This window comes from Natator depressus, chromosome 13, assembly GCF_965152275.1.
Source record: "Natator depressus isolate rNatDep1 chromosome 13, rNatDep2.hap1, whole genome shotgun sequence".
Lineage (NCBI taxonomy): Eukaryota > Metazoa > Chordata > Testudines > Cheloniidae > Natator > Natator depressus.
The window spans coordinates 30,008,691-30,030,016 of NC_134246.1; the positions used below are offsets into that span (position 1 = coordinate 30,008,691).

Genomic DNA, 21,326 nt, shown 5'->3' on the forward strand with positions numbered 1-21,326 from the left:
AAGGCACTGGAGACCAGGGGCTGGGCTGGCCAGAGACATCACCCCACTGTTCACAGAGGGATGGCCACGGAGAGCAGCATTCCTCGAGATAGTAACCCTGAGAAGCCAGAGAGCTACCTCCCCACTGCTCCAGGACATTCCTGAAGGCCAAAGCTTCTGCTGGATTTGCTCCGATAGAAAAGGCCTTTATGGTGATAAAGCAGCTCCCAGGAACCGGGGCCTTTGCATGCAGAATCACACTAGGTTAGCTAAAAGTCTGATTTCCAACCTACTTATTTCAACCAGTATACACCTTCATGGAAGCTCTGATTTCCATTCAAAGCAGTCCCCAACAGACCTAAGCTCATTGGAAATTAGCCTGGTTAACCCAGAACCAGAGCGTCCATGGCGCCCTCTGTCCTGGTGTAAATGGGTTTAAAAATTACTGCGAATTAATCTGCGATTTAACCACTGTCACTCCACATGCCGACCTCCATGAGCTATAGAGCCCTCCACAGCCGCGCGCAAGCCAGTGGCCACCCTGCAGCACCTCTCCCAGCGCATGGCTTAGATTCATTAGCTGCCATCTCAGCTACAGAGGAAACTCCTGCCTCCCTTCCACAGTAACAATGAAGCGAGTGACCCATGTAATGAGACTGACAGGGAACATCTTGCATAGGCGGGTGTCACATTCCCAGCTTTGCTGGCACAGCTGCTTTGAGCACTTACCACACTGGCAAGGAAACGCAAGCACATGATAGGCTGGAGCCTCCCACCCGTGTCCAAACTCACCAGTTGCATCACCTGCCCTCACAGCAATACCCCCAGGAGAGGATCACCAAGCCAAGCTTTCCCAGCTTACATTGTTCTCTTCACTGTGCTGATGAGAGCTTTAGGAGCCCTAAGCCAGGCAGAGGATTTCAGCTGGAGGGTAGACAGGAACAGAAGAATTATGAGCCCAGTGGGTCCTTCTAGACCATGTCTCTCAGAGCAGTCAATGCCAGCTACTGCAGGAGAAGGGGAAAGATACCTTGTGTGGACAGGTACGGGGAAGCTTCTTCCTAGCATGTGTCCTGAGCAATGGAGTTGGTATCCTGTCTCATTTTATCATCATGGAGGCACCGGTCATGATGTCATGGTTAAGGCTGAGCTGAGTTTTGCAGTTGAACCAGGGCTTCCACCACTTCATTATGCATGAAGGATGTGCATGCCCTCCCAAATTCCAGCACTTACACTTTGGTACAGAATTCATTCTCTGAGAATTTACAAGTGAATCAGTTGGTTTGTTAGCTCAAATTGATTTGAAAATAGGTCTTTTAAGAAATTTAGCCCCTCGTGTCAGCCCTTCTCTACCCCCCCTCTCTCAGAATGATCTTAATAATGGAATAATACAGACTCTTCAAACTTTCCACCAAATTAAAACTCACTTAAATCCTGAGCACTGGTTATGTATGAAGAAATAATTCAGGATTAATGGTCATTTTTGTAATTATTTTTCATAACTGAAAATTTATCCTTTAGTGGAGGCTGGTGCAGAAAATCTTGTCCTGCACAGTAGCACCACCAGGAGAAAAAAGGCATAAAAATAATCTACTATGTCTTTAAAGATCCAATTATTCTAATCTGGGATTACAAACACTCCTAGGGACCAATCGAAGATAACTGCATGGCATCACTAGAGGGCAGAGGTGAGGCTGAGTTGCCCTAACTGTGCATTTCCTTAACCCAGGGGTGGGCAAACGACTGCCCGGGGGCCGCATCCGGCCCTTCAGACGTTTTAATCTGGCCCTCAAGCTCCTGCTGGGGAGTAGGGTCCAGGGCTTTCCCAGCTCTGGTGCTCCAGCCAGGGAGCGGGGTCAGGCCTGCTCCACGTGGCTCCTAGAAGCAGCGGCATGTCCCACCTCCGGCTCCTACATATAGGGGCAGCCAGGGAGCTCCGAATGCTGCCTCCGCCCCAAGCACTTACTCCGCAGCTCCCACAGGCCGGGAACTGCAGCCAAGGGGAGCTGCAAGGGCAGCACCTGCAGACGGGGCAGCGCGCAGAGCTGCCTGGCCACGCCTCCACGTAGGAGCCGGCAGGGGGACATGCCGCTGCTTCTGGGAGCTGCTTAAGGTAAGCACCGCCCGGAGTCCACACCACTGACCCCCTCCCGTGCCCCAACCCCCTGTCCCAGCCCTGATCCCCCTCCCACCCTCCAAACCCCTCAGTCCCAGCCCAGAGCACTCTCCTGCACCCCCTACCCTTCATCCCCAGCCCCACCCAGAGTCCGCACACCCCGCCAGAGCCACACGCCAACCTCCTGCCCCAGCCCGGAGCCTCCTCCCAGCACCCTGAACTCCATATTTCTGGCCCCACCCCAGAGCCCACACCCCCAGCCGGAGCCCTCACCCTCTCCTACACCCCAACCCCTAATTTCATGAGTATTCATGGCCCGCCATACAATTTCCTTACCCAGATGTGGCCCTCGGGTCAAAAAGTTTGCCCACCCCTGCCTTAACCTAACATGTTTGGATTGCTTTTAAAGTTTAACCTTGACTCTGAATTTTCTGAGTTTACAACATTTGGTTTTGGATAATTACAAAATCTATGTAACATTTTTACCCTAAACTGCCAACATGTGCTTTCAACCTTATCTCCACCTCAATGTAGTTTTGATATGGGAACACTGATGTAACTGGAGAGGTTTCCATTCTCCATACAAATAGTGATTCCCTTTTTTGAATCCCCCAGTCTCTCAGCTTCAGGCATCTCTTGTGGCAGTGAGTTCCCTGGATTGTGTGGGGGATTTGATTAATAACTTACATTTACTTCACACCTTCATCCCAAAGCATTTCACAAACTATGAAGCGGAGTCAATCACTCAGCACAAAGCTGTGTTATGTAGCAAGGATTGAGGAAGAATCCCAGCTCCAGTGGAGCCCGGGGGGGAGGGGGGAAGGGAGGGCTTTCCCATTCGTGTGTTCTCTCTGCAATCCCTCTGTATCAGGAAAAGACAATATCCTCAGCCAGAGCTAGACTGTGAAAAGTAAGATCTGCCAGCAACTAGGTGAAAGCCCATCTCCATAGAACTTGATCTCTGGCAAGTGTTCTCAGCCCCAGGGCAGGGCCCAGGGTGCAGAGCTATGCCAGCAGGATGAGCTGGATGCAAAGTAGACAGGATGCACAGCTGACAGGAAGCTCCTCATGGACAACACTTACTCGTAGCATTACGAAAGCAGCTCACAGTGATATTCCACTACTCTCTCTTCCCTCAGACAGGACAGTCCTTCGAAAAAACAGCCCCATCAGATATCATCCTCAGCCTCCCACATCAGTGACAAAACCACAGGCTCAGAGTTGGCCCTGGGGGACACCTTATGGAAGCCAATGGGGTTACAGCCAGGATAAATTTGGACCACGGGCCCTAAACACAACAAGCTTAGGACCCCTCATGATGGCAGTGCCCCTCCCATGCCCATGCTGTGAGTGCCATGGTAAAGCCAGTCCTCTGCACAGCAACAGAGGCAGGTGTCAGATGCATCTAGTAACCAAGCAGACCAAACTAGAGGCTTCATTCTTCCAGAGCTTATAGCCATTTGTGCCTTGGAGGCTGAGACAGTGCAGCTCTCCCATCTCCCTCTAGTGGTCAGATTACATGGAATGGTTTATAAACCTCCTTTTGCTCAGGTGGCAGATACGCATGCATTTAGATCCAGATGTCAAGGGTTCAATCCCTGCAGATAACCCAGCCAGCGGAATCACTATACAGCTCATCTTTAAATTATCCTGGTGCATGGCAGAGTTACACAAGCTGCCACACACCCCTGGACCCGCATGTGCTGCTGTCGGTGCACACCAAAACCATAAACCCTTAAACCACAAAATAATCAGACTCTTCTGGTACCAGCCCAACTCGGGCTGTGACACTCTGGCTTCTCCCAACTCATGGAGTCCCAAGACATGCACCTGTATCACCATACTGAGCCTTGAGTTCCTTTGTTTCACAAGCAATGTGGGGGCCTGCAGCTGAGTGTGCTGGCTTTGCCATGTCTTTTGCTCCTGGCCCAGACTGGGAACTGTGCCAAGTACAGCTGAATTCACATTGCACATGACATGTTGCGACAATTACTAAATTAGTTTGACAATTTCATATCAGCCCCAGCCCCAGGAACAAGCCCATATTAGTGATGCTGTGTGAGGCCACCTGTCAGCAGCAGCTCCTGCAGCATGGCACAGCAAGTCAATGCTGCATTGGCTAAAACACCAAAAGCTGCATTTAAACTCCTACCCCCTTGTAAATACTGTTAAAGCACAAGCCAGCCTCCACTCAGCCCCATGCTCCCAAAAAGAGGGAAGGCCTTGCCTGTATCCTTGATGGCCCAGAGCGCCTGCTTGGCAGCATCACCCTCTGCCATGCTAACATAACGGTCGGGCAGCTGAATAGCGATTGAGAGAAGGTGAAAACCTGCATCAACCCACTGGAGAGCTTGGTGCAGACAAGCTCCAGCCCATGGTCCCAGGTGGCAACAGGCCATTATAACCCACTTGCCTCAGAGGCATAGTCTTTATTGCCAGTGGAATAACACAACTTGTGCAAGTCACAGCTAGGCAGCACCACAACCTGGCACCCCTAATCACACACAAACTTGGTGCAACTCCAACACTGGCTAACATTTATTTCCGCAATAAAACTTTCAAAGGGAAAACAAAGAGAGTGGGGGAGACTGGGAGGCTAGATGGGTAAGATTAGGACTTGCCAGGCAAGAAGACTGGGACGGGGATAAGAAGACCAAGGGAGTCTGGAACTTTGTAGGCAAGGAGAAAGGGATGAGAACTCAGGTGTGTGGAGGAGACAAGACAGGGACAGGGCAGAAAAGTCTGCAACCCCTAGAGAACACTCCCATCCAAAGGCTGGAATGGAACCGAAGACTCTGAAACTCAATATTCCACTGTCAGCAAATGTCTGTGATACCCTCTGGCAAAGTGTGTGTTTTAGCCCCCTCCAGTGCTGGCCCACATAGAGCACAGCAGCCTGCTATTGCTGTCTGTTACTCCCTTAGCTTGAGTGACAGAGATCTGTGTGATGGATCTAAAGGTCCCAACCCTGCTGATGACCCGTGGGGTGCCAATATACCATGTGAGGGAATTTCTGTTTTTCAGTTTGCTTTTCTAAAAACCCAGGAAATTACATACAGAAAACTACATTAAAAGAACATTATTAAGATTGCAAAGTCAATCACACAAATGTCAGGAAATGCCAGTATTAAGGTTGCCTGTGCAACTTCCATTCAGACCCCTTTGTGCATATGTATTGTGATACTGTCTTCCATTACATGATCACATACTATTTTTTTCCACAGTACCCCGATCTCATTCAATGCACAAGCTGGACCTTGTCTGGGGATTAATCAGGGCTGGGTAGAGAAGAAGGCTATTATCTGTGGAACCCCTGCCTCAATTGTTGCAGAAGTTAGAAGGTCTGTACGGCATGGGCAGGTGATTGCAGGAAGGGAAAGGATGGTCTCATAGTTAAGAGAGTTAAATGCTGCCCTGGAGAACTGGATTCTATTCCTGCCTCTGCCACAGAGTTCCTGTGGGATGTTAGTCAATTCACTTAACCCCAACTCTATACAGGGGGTCACTAATTGTGTGATTTTCATTTTCTGGGTGCCTGACTTGGAGCTATACGTTCTCATTTGCAGAAGTGCTGAGTAAAGGTAGTCAGAACAGTCATCTCAGTGAAATATGCTATTTGGTCAGAGTTGAATCGTTTGGCAGAGACATATCAGTTTCCAAAAAAATATTCATTGGGAAGACTCCTGGGCCTGTGGTGAGGCACGAAAGACAAACTCTATAGCTGGGTGAGGATTGTATTGGTCTGGGATGTGGGAAACCCACATTAAAATCTCAGCTCTGTCTGATTTGGAGTGGCCTGAGATGTCCTACTGCTCTGAATCAGACAGCACAGGGACTTGAACATGGCTTTCCCATGATCCTGGCAAGCCTGAAGACATTTCCTGCAAAAATGTTCAAAAGGTTTTGTTTTCGTTCCACTGAAGAACAAAAACAAATGTTAAAACCTTGGAAGTTCCCATGTAACGTAATTGTCCTCCCAGCAGGTCTAGCACTGAGCACTCACAGCTGCAACAGAAGTCAGTGGGAGCTGTGCTCTGAATGTATAAACTGCTACAGACTGTTATGAAGGCATGTCAAATTAGGCACCCAAAATCAATGGAAACTTTGGACTTAATCTCGCTGTGCCTCAGTTTCCCAACTGTAAAAGAGGGATAATACCTCCAAACCTCACAGGGTCATTCTGAAACAGGTGCTACAGTGAAGAGTGCCACAAAAAAAGCCCATGTGGAAATACATAATTCTGCCTTCAGAGCAAGGTTTGAATAGAGTGCAGTACATGAGGCCTAGGGCTGCCCACTGAAGAATGAGAAGAAACCAAAATATTGAACAGCTGCTCATTCAGTGAGTATTGTCAATCCTGTGCACTGAATGAGGCAGGGTTCCTGTGAAAAAATAGCCTGTGATCATGTAATTATCGACTATTATAATTACAGCTGGTTGAAATGCAGAATTTCCATTTCAGGGAAAATAACGACATTTCAAAAAAAATTTTGTTCCAAATCACTGTGAAAACAAGTATTTTCAAATTTTCCTGAAAAACAAATTTCCCTCCTCAATCATTTCAAAATGTATTTTTCTGGCATTTTTAAAATTACTATTATCTTTGTATTATTCCATCCCAGGAGCAGTAGATAATATGATGTCATACCATGTCAAGTTGTCACAATGACATCATATTATATGCTATTACTACTGGCATGTCATGGAATAATGTAAAAACAACAGTAATGTAAAACTAAAATACAATATAAAATAAATTTCAAAATGAAAATTTCAGTTTGAAATTACATTTCAAAATTTTTCTAAAACAAAAAAATTCAGCTTAGTTAAAAACAGCATTTGCTGACAGAAACCCATTTTGACAAATGTTTTCTGACCAGCTGTAATCATAACGCATCCATCTCCCAAAGGAGCTCCGTGCTGGAAGGAGTCACACCTGACTAACAGCATCGCAGTTCCCTTCCTTCCCCCTTCAGTTACAATTGGACTCTCGTCTTCACTTCCTGTCCCAGGCCCCTGAAGCCTTACATTGCTGAGCCATGTGAAACAAATACCATTCCCACCCAGAGATGGATACACTGCCGTTACCAGAGAGGAGTCCCCTGTATATTCTCTGTCATGGTACAGGTCTCTGAGCTCCTTCACAATATAAGAAGCTATGAAGCAATTGCTCCAATAGAGTTACACCAGGGATGAAATTGTCTCCTTAGGTTTTAGCTCCAGAAATAAAACTGTCTTTACTAATGTACAAACAGCTACCTCTGAATCCCAGCTTGTCCCACTCCTCTCAGCTCCTTGCATTGTGAGGCCTGCAGGTCCCAGCCCCAGCACTGCACCACTGAGACCTGTGCCTCTGGACTCCTTCAGCAGTGAGTGCTCACACAAAGGCTTCTTCCTTAACCTCAGGCTGAGTGCAATACGATACTCAAGGAAGCCCTGTGTTCAGACAGCAGCATGGAAGTGACACCAGAAGGGAATGGCAGATGGAACCTGCTGCTACAAAAATGGACCAGTATATCCTGCAAACTGAGCATGAGGAGATGGAGAACTCCAGTGATTGGGAGTCTGGAGACAGGCAGGCACCACCAGTCATTAGCAAAGGGTACCCTGGGGACCTGAAAAAAGAATGAGATGAGTTCATGGAGGATAGGTCCATCAATGGCTATTGGCCAAGATGGTCAGGGATGTAACTCCATGCTCTGGGTGTCCCTAGCCTCTGACTGCCAGAAGCTGGGAGTGGACGACGGGGGATGGATCACTCGATGATTGCCTGTTCTGTTCATTCTCTCTGAAGCATCCGGCACTGGCCACTGTTGGAAGACAGGACACTAGGTTAGATGGACCATTAGTCTGACCCAGTATGGCTGTTCTTAGGTTCTTATGAGTGATCCCTAGAGGTTCCAGCCAAGATCAAGGCCTCATCGCAGGGAGTCTGGACAAGGCAGCTCTCACAGACAGAAGGGCTTGTCTCACCACACAGGAGCTGCTAGGAGGACAGAACTGTGCATCCTTTACCCAGCTCTACGCACAGGGGAACATGAAGTGCTTGTGTCTTTATCACTACAATGTGTTTGGCAGGACAGAGACGGGGGCCTGAAGAGAGCAGTGAGCAAACTGAGGGGAGAAAAGCTGCAGCCCACGTTCTGGGGCAGACCCAGTGCCCTCAAATCTAGAGAATCTGTGAATGGAGACCTCACCCATCTGCCAATGGTATTTCAAAGGTGCCCATCACCTTGGTATCCAGCTAAGCACCACAGATATATGTAGGGCCTCTTTGAATGCAGAGACTCTAGCAATGTTTAGGGGTTACCTATGGTATCATGTGTTAGTTAACAACTCTAACAGGAACAGGCAAGGGATCAAGGCTGGGATGGACCATGAGGCTGGGTTATGGGATTTGTTACGATCAGCCAACACTCAGCAGAGGGAAACTTCAACAACAGGGTCTAGCCCATGTCCCTGGGGTCTGTTGCAATGTTCCCTCTAATTTTTTCCATCCACGTGCGGAATAAATTTTGTTATGTGCACCGAGGTATGTGCCTATGTGAGCCACCAGTAGAAACAAAAAACCTAGCTATAATATATATTTTTTAAAAGTTACCATAGGAATAATTACTCCAGCCAGGATTGGCTGCTGGGGAAAGCTGTGCGCTGTCTCTTTAAGACACTCACAGAAAGTTCACCCGCTCTGTCCTGAGCTCTGTTGTCTCCCCTCCCCAGCTCTGCAGAGATGGGGTACATGGACAGGGGGAGGGGGAGATAGAGAGAGAGAGAGACTGTGTGAGCTGGCTGCTGGGGAAATCTCAGAAACAGTGCACTGTCTCTTTAAGAAAGGCCCTCAGCCACTCACCATTCAGACAGTCCTCCTGAGCCAGGCTGTCCCCTCTGCCCTGCTCTGCAGAGATGGGGTACAGGGGCCAGGGGATGGGAACACCCTGACATCAGCACCCTCCTCCTTTCCCCCTCTCCCGCTCTGCACAGCCAGCAGGAGGGTCCCAGCTCCCAGGAGCAACTGCAGGAGGGAGCAACGTGGGAGGAGTGGGAGAAGGGGCACCTGAACACATGCTGCAGGCTGTGCCTGCTCTCCTAATCAGCTGGGCGGCACTTGAATCTCTCCTGCAAGGCTGCCCAAGTGCGCAGCTTACAGGGAAAACAGATCTATCGTAATAACTGGGCCTAAAAATTTACCCTGTGAGCTCAACTGTAAAAAATATTGTCATGAATTGTCACAATAATCTGTTACATAAAACTGTTTAAGATGTGAGGCGACAGACAGACTGAATTAATTTAAACAGAAAGGGGCTACTGACACCATTCAAGGACTGTGTTAAGATTATGACTGGTAAACAAGAGTAGCAGGAGGACTGAAAATCAATGGACCAAAAATTAGGAAATTACAAAATTTGGAAATAATAAAATAATAATAATAAAAAAAATAATGAGAAGATGAATTATTCCACCCATCACCTTTTTGGGGCCCTTAAAAAGAGACTTTTGTGCTCCCTTCCATTGAGCAGGTGCAGACCAGTGACCACTGCTTGCTAAAAATCTCCAGACCTAGGCACATCATGCACATATGCATAGGCACGTGTGGAATACACATCGGGACCATCACTTGAAGAACAACCCTGAGATACCTGTTGTGTCCCCTTCATCGTTCTCACTGCATAAAGGCATACATCACAGTATCCTTATATCTGCTTGTCCTGGACAAGTTACCCACTGTAGAGCACCCACCAGATCCATCAGATGGCACCACCCAGGGGGCAATACACAGCTTTGGCATCTCCATTTCTGAGACATGGAGTGAAACCCCCAGAGTAAAGCAGAAGCTAAGAAACCTCTCCCCTTCCCATCGCTTCTCCTTATGATGGGACAAGTAGTTACTTAGAGCTCTGAAAATTCGGATGCGCTTGAGCGCAGGCTCCTAATATAGGTGACGAGTCTAGTTATTTCCATATCTATATGATAAGGAAATTTGCAGGCTCTGTGGAATAACTCAATTTGTTTTATCTCTACAGTTCTCACGTTATTCAATAAGTCAGGGCTTGGCAAAAAGAAAGCCAGCGGTAAAGGGAGCCACTTGATGCCCAAGGGAGAGCAGAGCACAGACTTCCATGTGCCCTTCCCATGAAGAAACTATGAGGAGAGGGAGGGCAAACTAGCTCCTGGAGCCTTAAACCCAGCAAATAAATCTGTTCCCCACCCCCAGAGTAGTAACATGCATAAATCAGATTCTAAACCCTCACCCCACCAGGACATGGGCCTCCAGGTTGGGAGCCCCGCAAATCACATGGAAAGGTGACCGATTTCAAAGGTTGCTCACAGCAGCTGACAAATCCTCATTTCTCATGCATTAACAGGGAAGGAAGGAGATGCAAACAGCCCTTAGCAGCACAAACGATCCACGGATATCAGACCACTTAGTAATATAAATAGTGAGGACAGGTCTGTGTGCAAGGCCTGGCATTCCTAGCCCCAACCACAGCAGGCAAACGCAGCAAGATGGCAAAACCTGACTCCCCAAGGAGAAAAGAATCCTATACCAAGAGATCCAGATGACTGAGAAAGACCTTAGAATGCTATGTCAGGCCTTGCAGTCAACAACTGATAGTGTTAACAGCACACCAGGCTTTTCAAATGCACTGGCCAGCAAGGTAATTTGGGATGGGATTTCCAAACGAAGCAAGCAGTTAGCGAATCCATCTCCAAAGAGAGAGAGCAGCATCCCCTCACCTCAGAGCCTGCAACACACCTGAGCCTCGACATTCTGCCTTGAGCTTCAACTTTGGCCCCGGACCCCAGCAAGACTAACGGCAGCCCTGGTGACCCCATTAAAACAGGGTCCCGACCCAATTTGGGGTCCTGACCCACAGTTTGAGAACAACTGGACTAGATGATCTGCTGCTCTCTTCTGGCCTCAAACTCCGTGCTACCCAGCGTCACACACAGGGACATAGCAGGGGCTGCTGACCACACACTACACCATCCATCCTCATTCTCTTGACTGCTCTTTCCTAGCTAAGGCACAGATGCACTGGGGGGGAAAGAGGTGCTTTCCAACACTAGGGTGTGATACCAGCCTCACCCACAGGAATGGAAGCTGCATGAGATTCACGTCACTCTGGAGGAAGCCCCACTGGCTCCCCCACTCCCTCTTGCAGCACCAGCTCCTGCAACACTTTCGTTTGTCCTGGTCTGCACTACACCCCTACCTCACACAGAAGTGAAGTTGCCAGCTGCTCTCCATTCTACCTCCATGCATGTTCGGGAGCAGTGTCTGGAAGCAGGAAAGCATGTAGGGCTGTGGGAAGGGCACCCTACTGCTGTGATTTTCCAGGACAGACACTAGAAATGTCTCATTTCTCTTGTACAACAGCAGAGAGCCCACTCCAAAGCAGAGAGAGCACAGGTCCAAGAGTGGCAATGGGCAGCTCTCAAATGAGAAGATTCTGAAGTAAGTTGCTGTGGAATTACACCAGGATAAGTAAGGTCAGAACCTGGCCCAATGTCTCTTTGCCTTTGCTCTGGTGGTTCAGGACTCATCATGACAGGAATCCCATCTGATGCCACTTTCAAGGGAACACCCGCCAGCAATCTGCGCAATAACCACAGCTGGGAAGATGCTGCTAATGAGGAAGAATTTTTACCAGGCTCCCTTCCCTTGGTACATATTAAATCTTGCTGGTAGCATGCACTCTGCTGGGAAAGGGCTGAGTGGGCTTTGCTGACTCCATGGGGTGGGTGGTTCACTATCCAAGCCAGATACAGTGCACTCCATTTATAAAAATCATTGATATAAGAATCAACGACATACCATGATCAAAACCACTGGGACAAAATCATTCCTGTACTAACTAAAATACTCCACTTGTAAGAATCAAATAATCCAGGATGGATGTGATTGTTACAGAAGGATGCATGGTACAAGGGGGCTGGCAGTGGCTACCTGGAGAGAGAGAGGATCTAGTGTGTGGGCTGAGCAGTCCTGAGAGAAGAGCATTAGGAGCAGTAAAGCCAGAGGAGGTGGCTTGAACTGAAGTTTGTTATTATTCATTTCTTTGTTGATAAGGCCAGACCCCTAAAAGGGGTTAGCTGCTGCCCTGGGGGTTTGCTTCAGAGTAGGCTGAAAGAGGCTCCCACTCCCTTTAAGAGATTTATCCCATTGTTAGATGCTCGCTTTAATGGTTTCCCATTAAAAGCAGCATGGACACAAATCCGTGAAGGGCAGACTGGCTTGTTTTATACCCTACAAACACCTTTCACCCTGGAGGCAGAGTCTCCATATATTGAACAGGTTCTGTCCCTTTATCACAGAGCCCAGGGGCAGCTTCTCCCTGTGCAAATAGCAGAGACAATGACCAGTGGCTCATAAATCTCCTCCAGTAGCAGATTTATTTATTCAATTTGTATCGTAGTACCAGATGCAGCATGTCAGAGTCAAGGGTCAGAGGCTTGGTGGGCCAGGATTATTTCTGAACCGGGCAGGGTTCCTGAGCTGGCACTGCAGGCCTCCCCTCCCCCTGCCCCAACCCCTCTCTGCTTCCAGCTTTAGCTGGGATGGTTATTTAGCAGCACTTATTGTAACAACTTGACCATTTTTTCTAAATCACAGTGGTTGTGGAGCCAGACAAGCTGGAATGGTAGAAGCTTCACTACCCAGGCTCACACAAACAATTAAGTGTGTCTTGTTTATTAAATGAAAAATAAATCCCACTCTCTGCCCTTGCCCCAAGCAGAGATTTGTGTGTCCCAAGCCCCAGTTACATTGCAAAGCACAGTTCTGTGGCCCTGACAAGACGGGCTGAAAGCTGGAAATGCACGTACACCCCTTGGCCACACAACAAACACAGGCTGTAGGTCAGCTTGCTGCAGCCACCACTCTCACACATGACAAGGCACTGAAGCCTGACAGACTGATTTAGGTGAAGGAGAGGGGATCACAAACCTGCTTTTCTTTCTTCTGTATTTTCATTATCATCAACTTGAGGATGAATGTTACTTCTGCAAAACACAACACAAACACTCATAGTAAAGATCAGTGTAGCATCAGTGCTGGAAGCCTTTCAGCGTAATGCCCCCGACTGACTGCGTGAACCCCAGTGAAACGGGCAGGACAAACATCAGCCATGCTGGAATATTGTTAGCAGGGATGAGGAACAGTATCTACAGTCTACATCTCCTGATAAACAGGAATCCACCAACTTGTCTCAGACATAATCGTCACAGTTTGCCAGACCTTGACAAAACACAGAGCTTTAGGCCTTGCCCGCACACACACACATTGTACAGTCAAACCTATTTGAGTTAAATGGTGCAAACAATGCTATGGGTTTGATGCTGGTTACAGCATTTCAGTTTGTGCCTGTAAATTTACCGAAACAAGCTAAGCAGACATGAATGTCCACATACAGACTGGCAACAGTTTAACTAAATCAGCTTAAAATCACACCTCCAGTGAAAACAGGGCAGTGCTGTGTGTCAAGCAGGTCTTCTGCTCAGATGCTCAAAGCCAGCAGAGAGAAGGCAAGTTAACACAGACACCTTCTCAGTTACCACAGAGCTCAGTGCACTACCCACAGCGTGAACCAGAGGCAGGTGTCATCCACACCAACTTCATTGGACAGGAAGAACAATTAAAAATCCTGCCAAATGCGAAAAGCAAAAGGGAAAGAATCAGAGAGGGCAAGCACTAGTTATAAACCAAGAAGAAAGCTCTTCCCCCTCATTTTTTCGACAGCCCTTCATCTCCTTCATTCTGGTGTGTGTGTTTGTAACCACCCTTTGGAAACCTGGGCTTGAAATTGTTTCCTTATTAAACAGTGCTTGCCTGTTCCTCCCCTCATGTGCACACACGCGCACAAACACACACACAATTTTGTCACTGAAGGGCAACCCATCAGCAATGGGCTGCCACAATCATGGGTGCTGGATGCCAGATGCTGAGTTAGGAGAAGTGAAGCATTTATTTTGGAAAAAAATATTCAAACCCCGAACCTTCAGCATTGCAGCACAGACTGTGACCCATGCTAGCTGGTGGCAAGGGAAATCTATTATGCTAGAGGGGGGAATTGTGGGGAGTGAGGCCCAGTCTGATGTGATGACCCCAGAGGAGGGGGATGGGCCACTGGGGCTACTGACAGGTCCAGGGGAGTAAGCCCATCCCAGGTCTCTTCCACCGTGCTGCTCAGACAGCTCTCAGACATTTCCAGTGATGTGTCTGCTGCTGATGATGATGTGGTGGCAGCATGGGGTCAGCCATAGAAGGTTCCTGTGTTCAGTGATTCTGGCGACTCTCCCCAGAAGAACAGCACCACAGAACGGAAACAGCTGTTTGTAACAGTTTACATCTCAGCAAAAGATTAACAGAATTTCATGGGATTTGGGTCTGTTGTACATGGGGAAAATTACCAGCATAATTACTGGTATAATTATATTGCTCTTCTTGTTCTGGAATAAGAGTTATACCAGCATAACTGGAGTGGTATAATTAATTATCCCGGCAAATTTCCCCACGTAGATAAGCCCAAAGAACAGACACTTCTGTGGCCTGAGGTCCTTTCCCCTGCTGAACATCAAATGTCAGCTGTAAACAATAGTGAGACAAACATTTCTCAAAGAAAAGGTTGCAATAATCCTTTAAAATAAAAAATGTTAGACAACCTGAATATAAGGGTTGCTACCAGCTCTCTCCTTCTCTACTCTAGAGCATTTTGGCCTTGCCAGCCCCAAAGCAACCTCCTAACACTCCAGTAACACATCTCCCATCCACAAAGCGCCCACAGCTGTGCACAAATGTTTGCACCACGCCTTTAAGTGATTGCACTCGCTCTGAGCACCGCTAAGCTCCATACCCTCCCCCATAGTGTAGCACCAGCACAGACGGCAAGCGCTGATGTAGCTGTTACTCCTGCTCCCCCTTCTGTGAGAGCTCAGAATGCTGGCTCCATCATCCCACCAGCCACTCCCCTGCCAGGGGCATTCACCCCCAGGAAAAGCCCAGGTAGTCCCTGGTCACCCCTGCATCTGCCTGTCCTTCCTACCCCGACACTCCCACAGCATAGAACGAACATAAACAAACTGACAAAACTTATTAACAGATTGAAACAGATGGAACTTTCTAAAATATTTTTGGTCTCAGAGATTCATCTGCAAAACAAGAGACAAAGTTTAAAGACAAGCGGCAGACACATAGATACAAGGACACGTACGGACAGGGCCCTCCCCCAGTGGACACATTTTGCTGCCTTGGAAGGCCCACATCCATAAGACTGCAGACAAGGGATTATTGGCTACAGGCTGCACAAGGTTCCCAAAGCCCCCCACCCCAAAGCAATCAGTTATTTCCCTATTGGGCACTGCCTAGTCAGCCCTATCCCCATTCCTTGCAGAGATCAATACACCCCCAGGGTCAATGCCTTAGGCGGAGGAGTGGTTGAGGGAACTTGATACTAAGGAGAAGGAAATGGTTCATGCAGCTGCCAATAAGGGGGGAAAAAATCAAAGTCTAGCAGCCTAACAGAAAGCCAATGTTTGTACCTCCTGCAGCACTGGCCAGCAGTCCCCCTCAGCCTGGCACTTGGCTGCCAGCAGAGTAGGGACTCTCCACCCCAGCATTTGCATCACCAATGCAGGGATGTAGCAAGGCCCCTCCTCTGCTCCTCATGGTGCAGAGCAGATCCACATGGAGAAGTGTCCAGTTCACGTGCTGGAACACACCAAAACAGGGGGCAGGTGCAAAAGAGAGAGGGCTCAGAAACTGTCTCAAAGCTCTGAGTGAACAACTGTAACCAATGTAGAGGGCTGGGCAGCAACACTGCTCGACAGTGTCAGCTACCCAGGTCCAAACTCCTCCTCCTGCAACATGCTCCAGGACACGTCCTGGTCCCTCCAGCCTCCTGGATGTGGTGAGGCCAGCACAGTTCCACTTTGCAAGAGGAGGAAGGATTTGTGGAACCCACCGAGCACAGGGTTACAGCCCTATGCACCACAGAGCTCAGCTTAACGGGAGCTCCCTGAAGCCTAGCACACAGGGGAAAAGGCTGGGAAAGAGCAGGACTAGTAGGTGCTATGTGAATCCACCAGCCATTGTCCACGTGTACAATGTCACCACTCCCAGGAGCGGCACCTTCTGAAGAGCCCTTTCCCAGACTCATGTATAGGGCTTGGCACAGGCTTTGGGCAGAGGTGTTTTGCTGCTAGATTCACAGGAGTCACTAAGGGCTACTTCGTGGTCTCAGGTTTCTCACCTCAAACTGGTTCTGCGTTCCTCAGCTAAGTACCTGTCCCCGACAAAGCCCCAGGATCAAGAACTTCCCACCTGACAAGCAGTGCAGGCGCAGGCATTACGGACTGGCTAGCACAGAGACAAGCAGCAGCTTAACATGGCACACTATGCTAGGAGCTCTCTGCTGCTACCTGCCCCAGCCATGTGAGATAAGGGGCTCATTATTTCTCATTTCCTGGCACCCTAATGAGAAAAAACAGCTGGAGCAATAGCTCTGCCCTGGGCACAGCTGGTGAAGAGATGGGTTCAGGGTGTCAGTAGGACAGGCCTGAGCTGGTCTATTTCCATACATCTGCCTGTGAGATCTCATTGGGAAATGCCACCTTCCCAATGCGCCCTGCTAGAGCTGGGAATTCAGTCTCCCAGATCCAGTGGGTGAAGCCAGACTCCAGTGCACCACCACTAGCCCAGAATCCTGCTGCACAGCTAGCAGGGTTAATCTCACCTCAGACCACCACCACTAAGCCAGCCTGGCTTTGGAGAGAGGGAGCAGCCAGGGTACGGCTCCCCCTCCCTCACAGAGGAGGTGCCATAAAGCCATTTAAGGGAGTGGCAGGGCTTAACTCTCCCTGGGGTGTGGTCGAGAAGGTGGTCTTGGCCCCTATTTTAAGGCCAGTCCTTGTCCCACCTGGCTCTCTCCTCCTCCCCTTGTATTGGTGTTTCCTACCCCATCTTCATTCCCCAGTCTCTCCCCATCCCCTGGTTATTCTGGCAATCTCCTCATCCCATGTTTTCCTGCTTCCTGCCCCCAATTCTCAATGGGATGGAGAATGGGGCTCAGCTTTCCAGATATGAAGAGCATCCAAGCACCACAGGTTTCCCCTGCACCCTCTCCCATGTGCAGAGGCCCCTGTGCTTGAGGCTGGGGACACTGAGCAGCCTGAGCCTCTTCTCACCCAGGTGTCTTCTCCCACAATGGAGAGTGCAGACATGTCCCACATATACTCTGTGGGGAGGCAATCCTCCTCCCCCTCCCTCTCTACAAAGGCCATGGGAAGCCAACGGGCCCTGCAAGTCGTTTCGCTGCTGGCTGCAGGGCACTGGCCTAGTCCAACCCTTACATACTTCGGCATTAACACTAATGCCCCCACGCAGCATGTGGCTGCCAAGCAACCGAACCCTTCCACTAGTCTGAACTTCTATGCATGACTAAGACCTCAGCGTGAACAGGGTCCATGTTCCCTCTCGGGGGCTAAACCATGCTCTGGATGCTCTGGTATTCCCTATTCATACTATTCAAACAGCCCAGGAAAGCGAGCCATTGCTGTGGAGGGCAGCAAGCACAGGGCTCCAGCTGGCAGCATGTACCCCAAACATGAGCCAAACCCTATGCCAGCAGAGCCCACACCTGATCTAGGCATCCTATGCGACATCTGGGGAAGAGGATTTTAACTGCACTTTTGGACAGGAAGCTCACTCACTAACCTGTGCTCCCTGCCTTACAAGCAAGCCTCCCTTCCCCATGAACGTGTGAGTCCCCAGTGGGAGGGATCTTGGGCTGCAAGATGAGCACATCACTGCAGCTGGATGTGTCTGCTAACACAATCAGCAACAAAGCTGACATTCAATTTCCCATCATTATGTTCCAGAGTTAACTGCCATTTGATGAACTGTTTTTTTCAGGCTCCCTGTAGACAGCACTGCACCTGTTCACACTCAGATAAGCTTTTGAAGATTCATGGATTCCAAGGCCAGAAAAGACCACTGTGATCACAGAGTGTGAACTCCCATCTAACACAGGTCAGAGACCTCCTCCAAAATAATTCCTAGATCAGAGCTTTTAGAAGAACATCCCATCTTGAGTGTAGCCTTGTAAGCAGAAGTGCTAGAAATCTGTCTGGGTTCTGGTTTGTTTTTAAGTGAAAACTTTGGTCCACAGCCACGGAGTGCGTGGTAGGAAATGCACTGGTGTCAATCCACCCCATGCCACAAAGCAGCACGTAACCAATCACGAGCTCTCCAAGCCATTAGCTCTCACAGTGGACAGTGAAACCCAGAGGCCCAGGGCTGATAGTACTATTTTAGCTATAACACACACTGGATTGAATAGCATCCCCTGGTCTCCTTCCAGCACTGGACGCACAATGCAGGTGGTGCTGTGTTTTGCTTTGCCCAGACACCCAGCAGCAACAGGGCACCCAGTTTCTTCCAGTCACAGCACAGGAATGACTATTCCCAACACATGGCAGCGTGAGGCCAGGGTACAGTGAGGTGGATGTGGCATGATTCCCCTCTCATCTTTGGAAAACTGAGCTTTTCCTAAAGTCAGACATACTCCCCTTCCAGAGTCTGTGTCACTTCACCAATGCTTCTCCTCCTGCAGGGTCCCTCCAAGCCAGGAGGGAGCTCCTGCCCACCCTTATCAGAGGGCTCCACCCTGGGGCTCCACACCATGAAGTGGGCATCCAGTCCTGTCCCACTCCACTTTCCCTAAAGCTAAACCCAGCAGCTTTTCCTTTGGGCTTCTCTCTGTCTGATTCACTTGCCAAACAGCCCCCACCTCCTCAGGGTCCTTGACCCTCCCTTCTTCCATAGCCCCTCTCCAGCTCTTCCATTGACTCTTTGCCTGGAGAAACCCACAGCTCCAGCCTCTTTAGTGGTCTCCAACTTGAACAGCTCTAGTAGCAGCTCCTGCTCCATCCAGGGCACTCTGCTCAGAGGTTTTATCCCCAGTTCCATTTCCCAGCGTTACTTGCCAGCACCTAATTCCTAGACTTCCCTCTAGATTACAAGTCCCAGCATGCCTTGCTGCAGGGACAGAGCAGTGCTTGATTGTCAGTCTACCTTAAAGGGCCAGCACATCCACTTGTTACAGTACACAGTATGGGAGCAAATCTGGGTGCTCCTAGACCCAAGGAACTGGAGCCCAAGTCAAAATCTCACAGCTGATGACTACATTGTGCTGTCAGCTCAATGTCTCCCCCATGGGTCACCGCCGGACCCTCAGACAGCTGGGGATGGTGTTTTGGTCTGGGTAAAGTGCAGCAGCTCCAGCAGGAGGCTTGAACTATTTCTTTCCCATCATTAAGTGGGATATAATTACTAGCTCTGCTGCAGCTCTACAACCTGCAGCCCTTCCCATCCACAGTCCCATCAGGCTGTATTGCCCCAGAACTGTACTTTTGGAGTTTGCTCCCCTTCACCTTTCTCTGAAGCTGAAGAATGGTGTTTTCACCCTTTGTTAAGTTCCCTGCGTCCCTCTGACGGACAAAGAGTTTTTGCCATGGCTGGAATGAGGCTGAAACGAGGCTGAAACGAGATGAATGCAGCTGCCAGTTTGACACATTCAGCTAGCAGTGCACTGACTTTATCGCAGCAAAACATCTGTGTGCAGCTGCACCAGCCAATTCCAGCTCTGGGAACAGCATGTGGCATGTGTCTGCATAGAACAGCCTGCAGGGGGAGCAAAGGATGAGATGCTCACTACAAGATCTCGCACCAGTGGAATGAATTTGAACAGAAGAACAAATGGGACATTGGCAGTCCCCGTGGATCCTCCCTCCCCTCCCCCATCCCTCATGGTGCAGAACGGAGGAGAAGGCTAGCATCACCTTCCACATTTCATTAGCAGAACTTCTCACTGTCTCACTCCAAAGCAGGAGAGCCCCCTTGTAAAACTGTAAGGGCTTCAGGAGTACCCCAGCCTTAAGTTTTGACCCAGCTTGACTCCTAGAAGCGAGAACACACAAAACAGGTTCCTCCAGGAGTTCTGCTGCAGGCTCAGGAGCTTCAAGGGAAGCAGGACTCTGAAGCCATCTGCTTCTTCTAGGCATCTGCTTGCAAGGTGGCACTTCAGCAACGCTCCCTGCAAGTAAACACAGATGCATTGCTACAAGACCCCCAGCCGCCAGGTTAGTCAGGGCTGAGTATATCAGTACCCAGCAATCCAGTGGACGACTAGGAAACTAAATGGGATAGTCTTTAGGCCTTTTTGGTTTTGGTGCAAGAACTATGCCAGTCTGGGTCATACATGGTTCAACAACCAGTCCAGAGGTCCCACCCATCCTCCGTTAGCCCTCTGTTCAGTCTCTTTTTAACTTCAGTAGCTGCTAGAAGACAAGACAAGGATGTTAAAGGAGAAGGGTTTTTCAGAGTGCTGTGTGCAGCAAGGAGCTAGCAGACAGCAGGGCAGTGACTGTGAAGGCAACCCCTGCAGCATTTACATGCCCTTAAGGCCAGGGACATTATACCGGCATGGCTTTGCTTCACTGCCCTTGTCTCACTGCTCCCCTACCAACTCATCTGGCACCTGTCTCCACTCCGTCACCCACAAGCGCTGGGTGCTGCTGGTGCCAGAGCCTTCATCTCTGTAGGTCTCACCTACTTCATCCAGCTCATTTCAGATCGGAGCTGCAACTACCTCTCTTCCCACTGCCGAAATCCCTCAACGTCCCCTCCTGCTTCACTGTCATTTCCTTACTGCATTCAGATTTCTGCAAAGCATGCTAGGAAGGGAAGGAGTTTGCATGAAAGAGCACCACATGATCATCAAGACCCACCAGCACACCCAGAGGGAACAGAAAGAACTTCAGCTCCTCTCATCAGCAAAGGCAAATCCCCTAACAGCACAGCAGTTCCCCAGTGCTACTGGGCTGGGTCAGCACTAGGTATGAGCCCAAGCCCCAGGAGGAGACTTCAGAGTGCTACCTGGTGAGCCACAAGGACACTCGAGGAGGACGGCCCAGTGGTGCTGGGAATAGTGGTAATGGACCAAAATCACGATCCTGTGCAGCTAAGGGGAAGTGCTGTGAAGGAATCATTTAGGGAAGCCCCACCTGCAATCGGATGTCAGCAGAACTGTCACTACAGGGTGTCTCCCGCTCAAACTCATTCAGTTGGAGCAGACTGAACAAACAGGGTAGATCTAAATCTTAAGAGCCAAAATATTCACCCAGGTTTCCTGGCCAAATTCCACCAGGACAATTGCAGCCTGTCTCTCTAAGT

General features: G+C 49.3%; 1 protein-coding gene across 4 annotated transcripts in view; it reads right to left on the reverse strand.

Moving 5' to 3' along the window:
- Positions 1-21,326, reverse strand: part of CHD6 (chromodomain helicase DNA binding protein 6) — a 180,028-nt gene that overhangs the window by 106,598 nt on the left and 52,104 nt on the right. For 2 of the 4 annotated variants that reach the window (XM_074970358.1, XM_074970357.1), the window contains exon 1: positions 19,934-19,957. The exons of 1 other annotated variant lie outside the window; for it this stretch is intronic. In XM_074970358.1, coding sequence (XP_074826459.1) covers positions 19,934-19,942 — 9 coding nt within the window. In that variant the 5' untranslated portion in view covers positions 19,943-19,957. Of the gene's footprint in view, positions 1-13,043; positions 13,100-19,933; positions 19,958-21,326 lie in introns of those variants that run through there. One more of the 4 variants, XM_074970359.1, reaches the window with a different exon arrangement.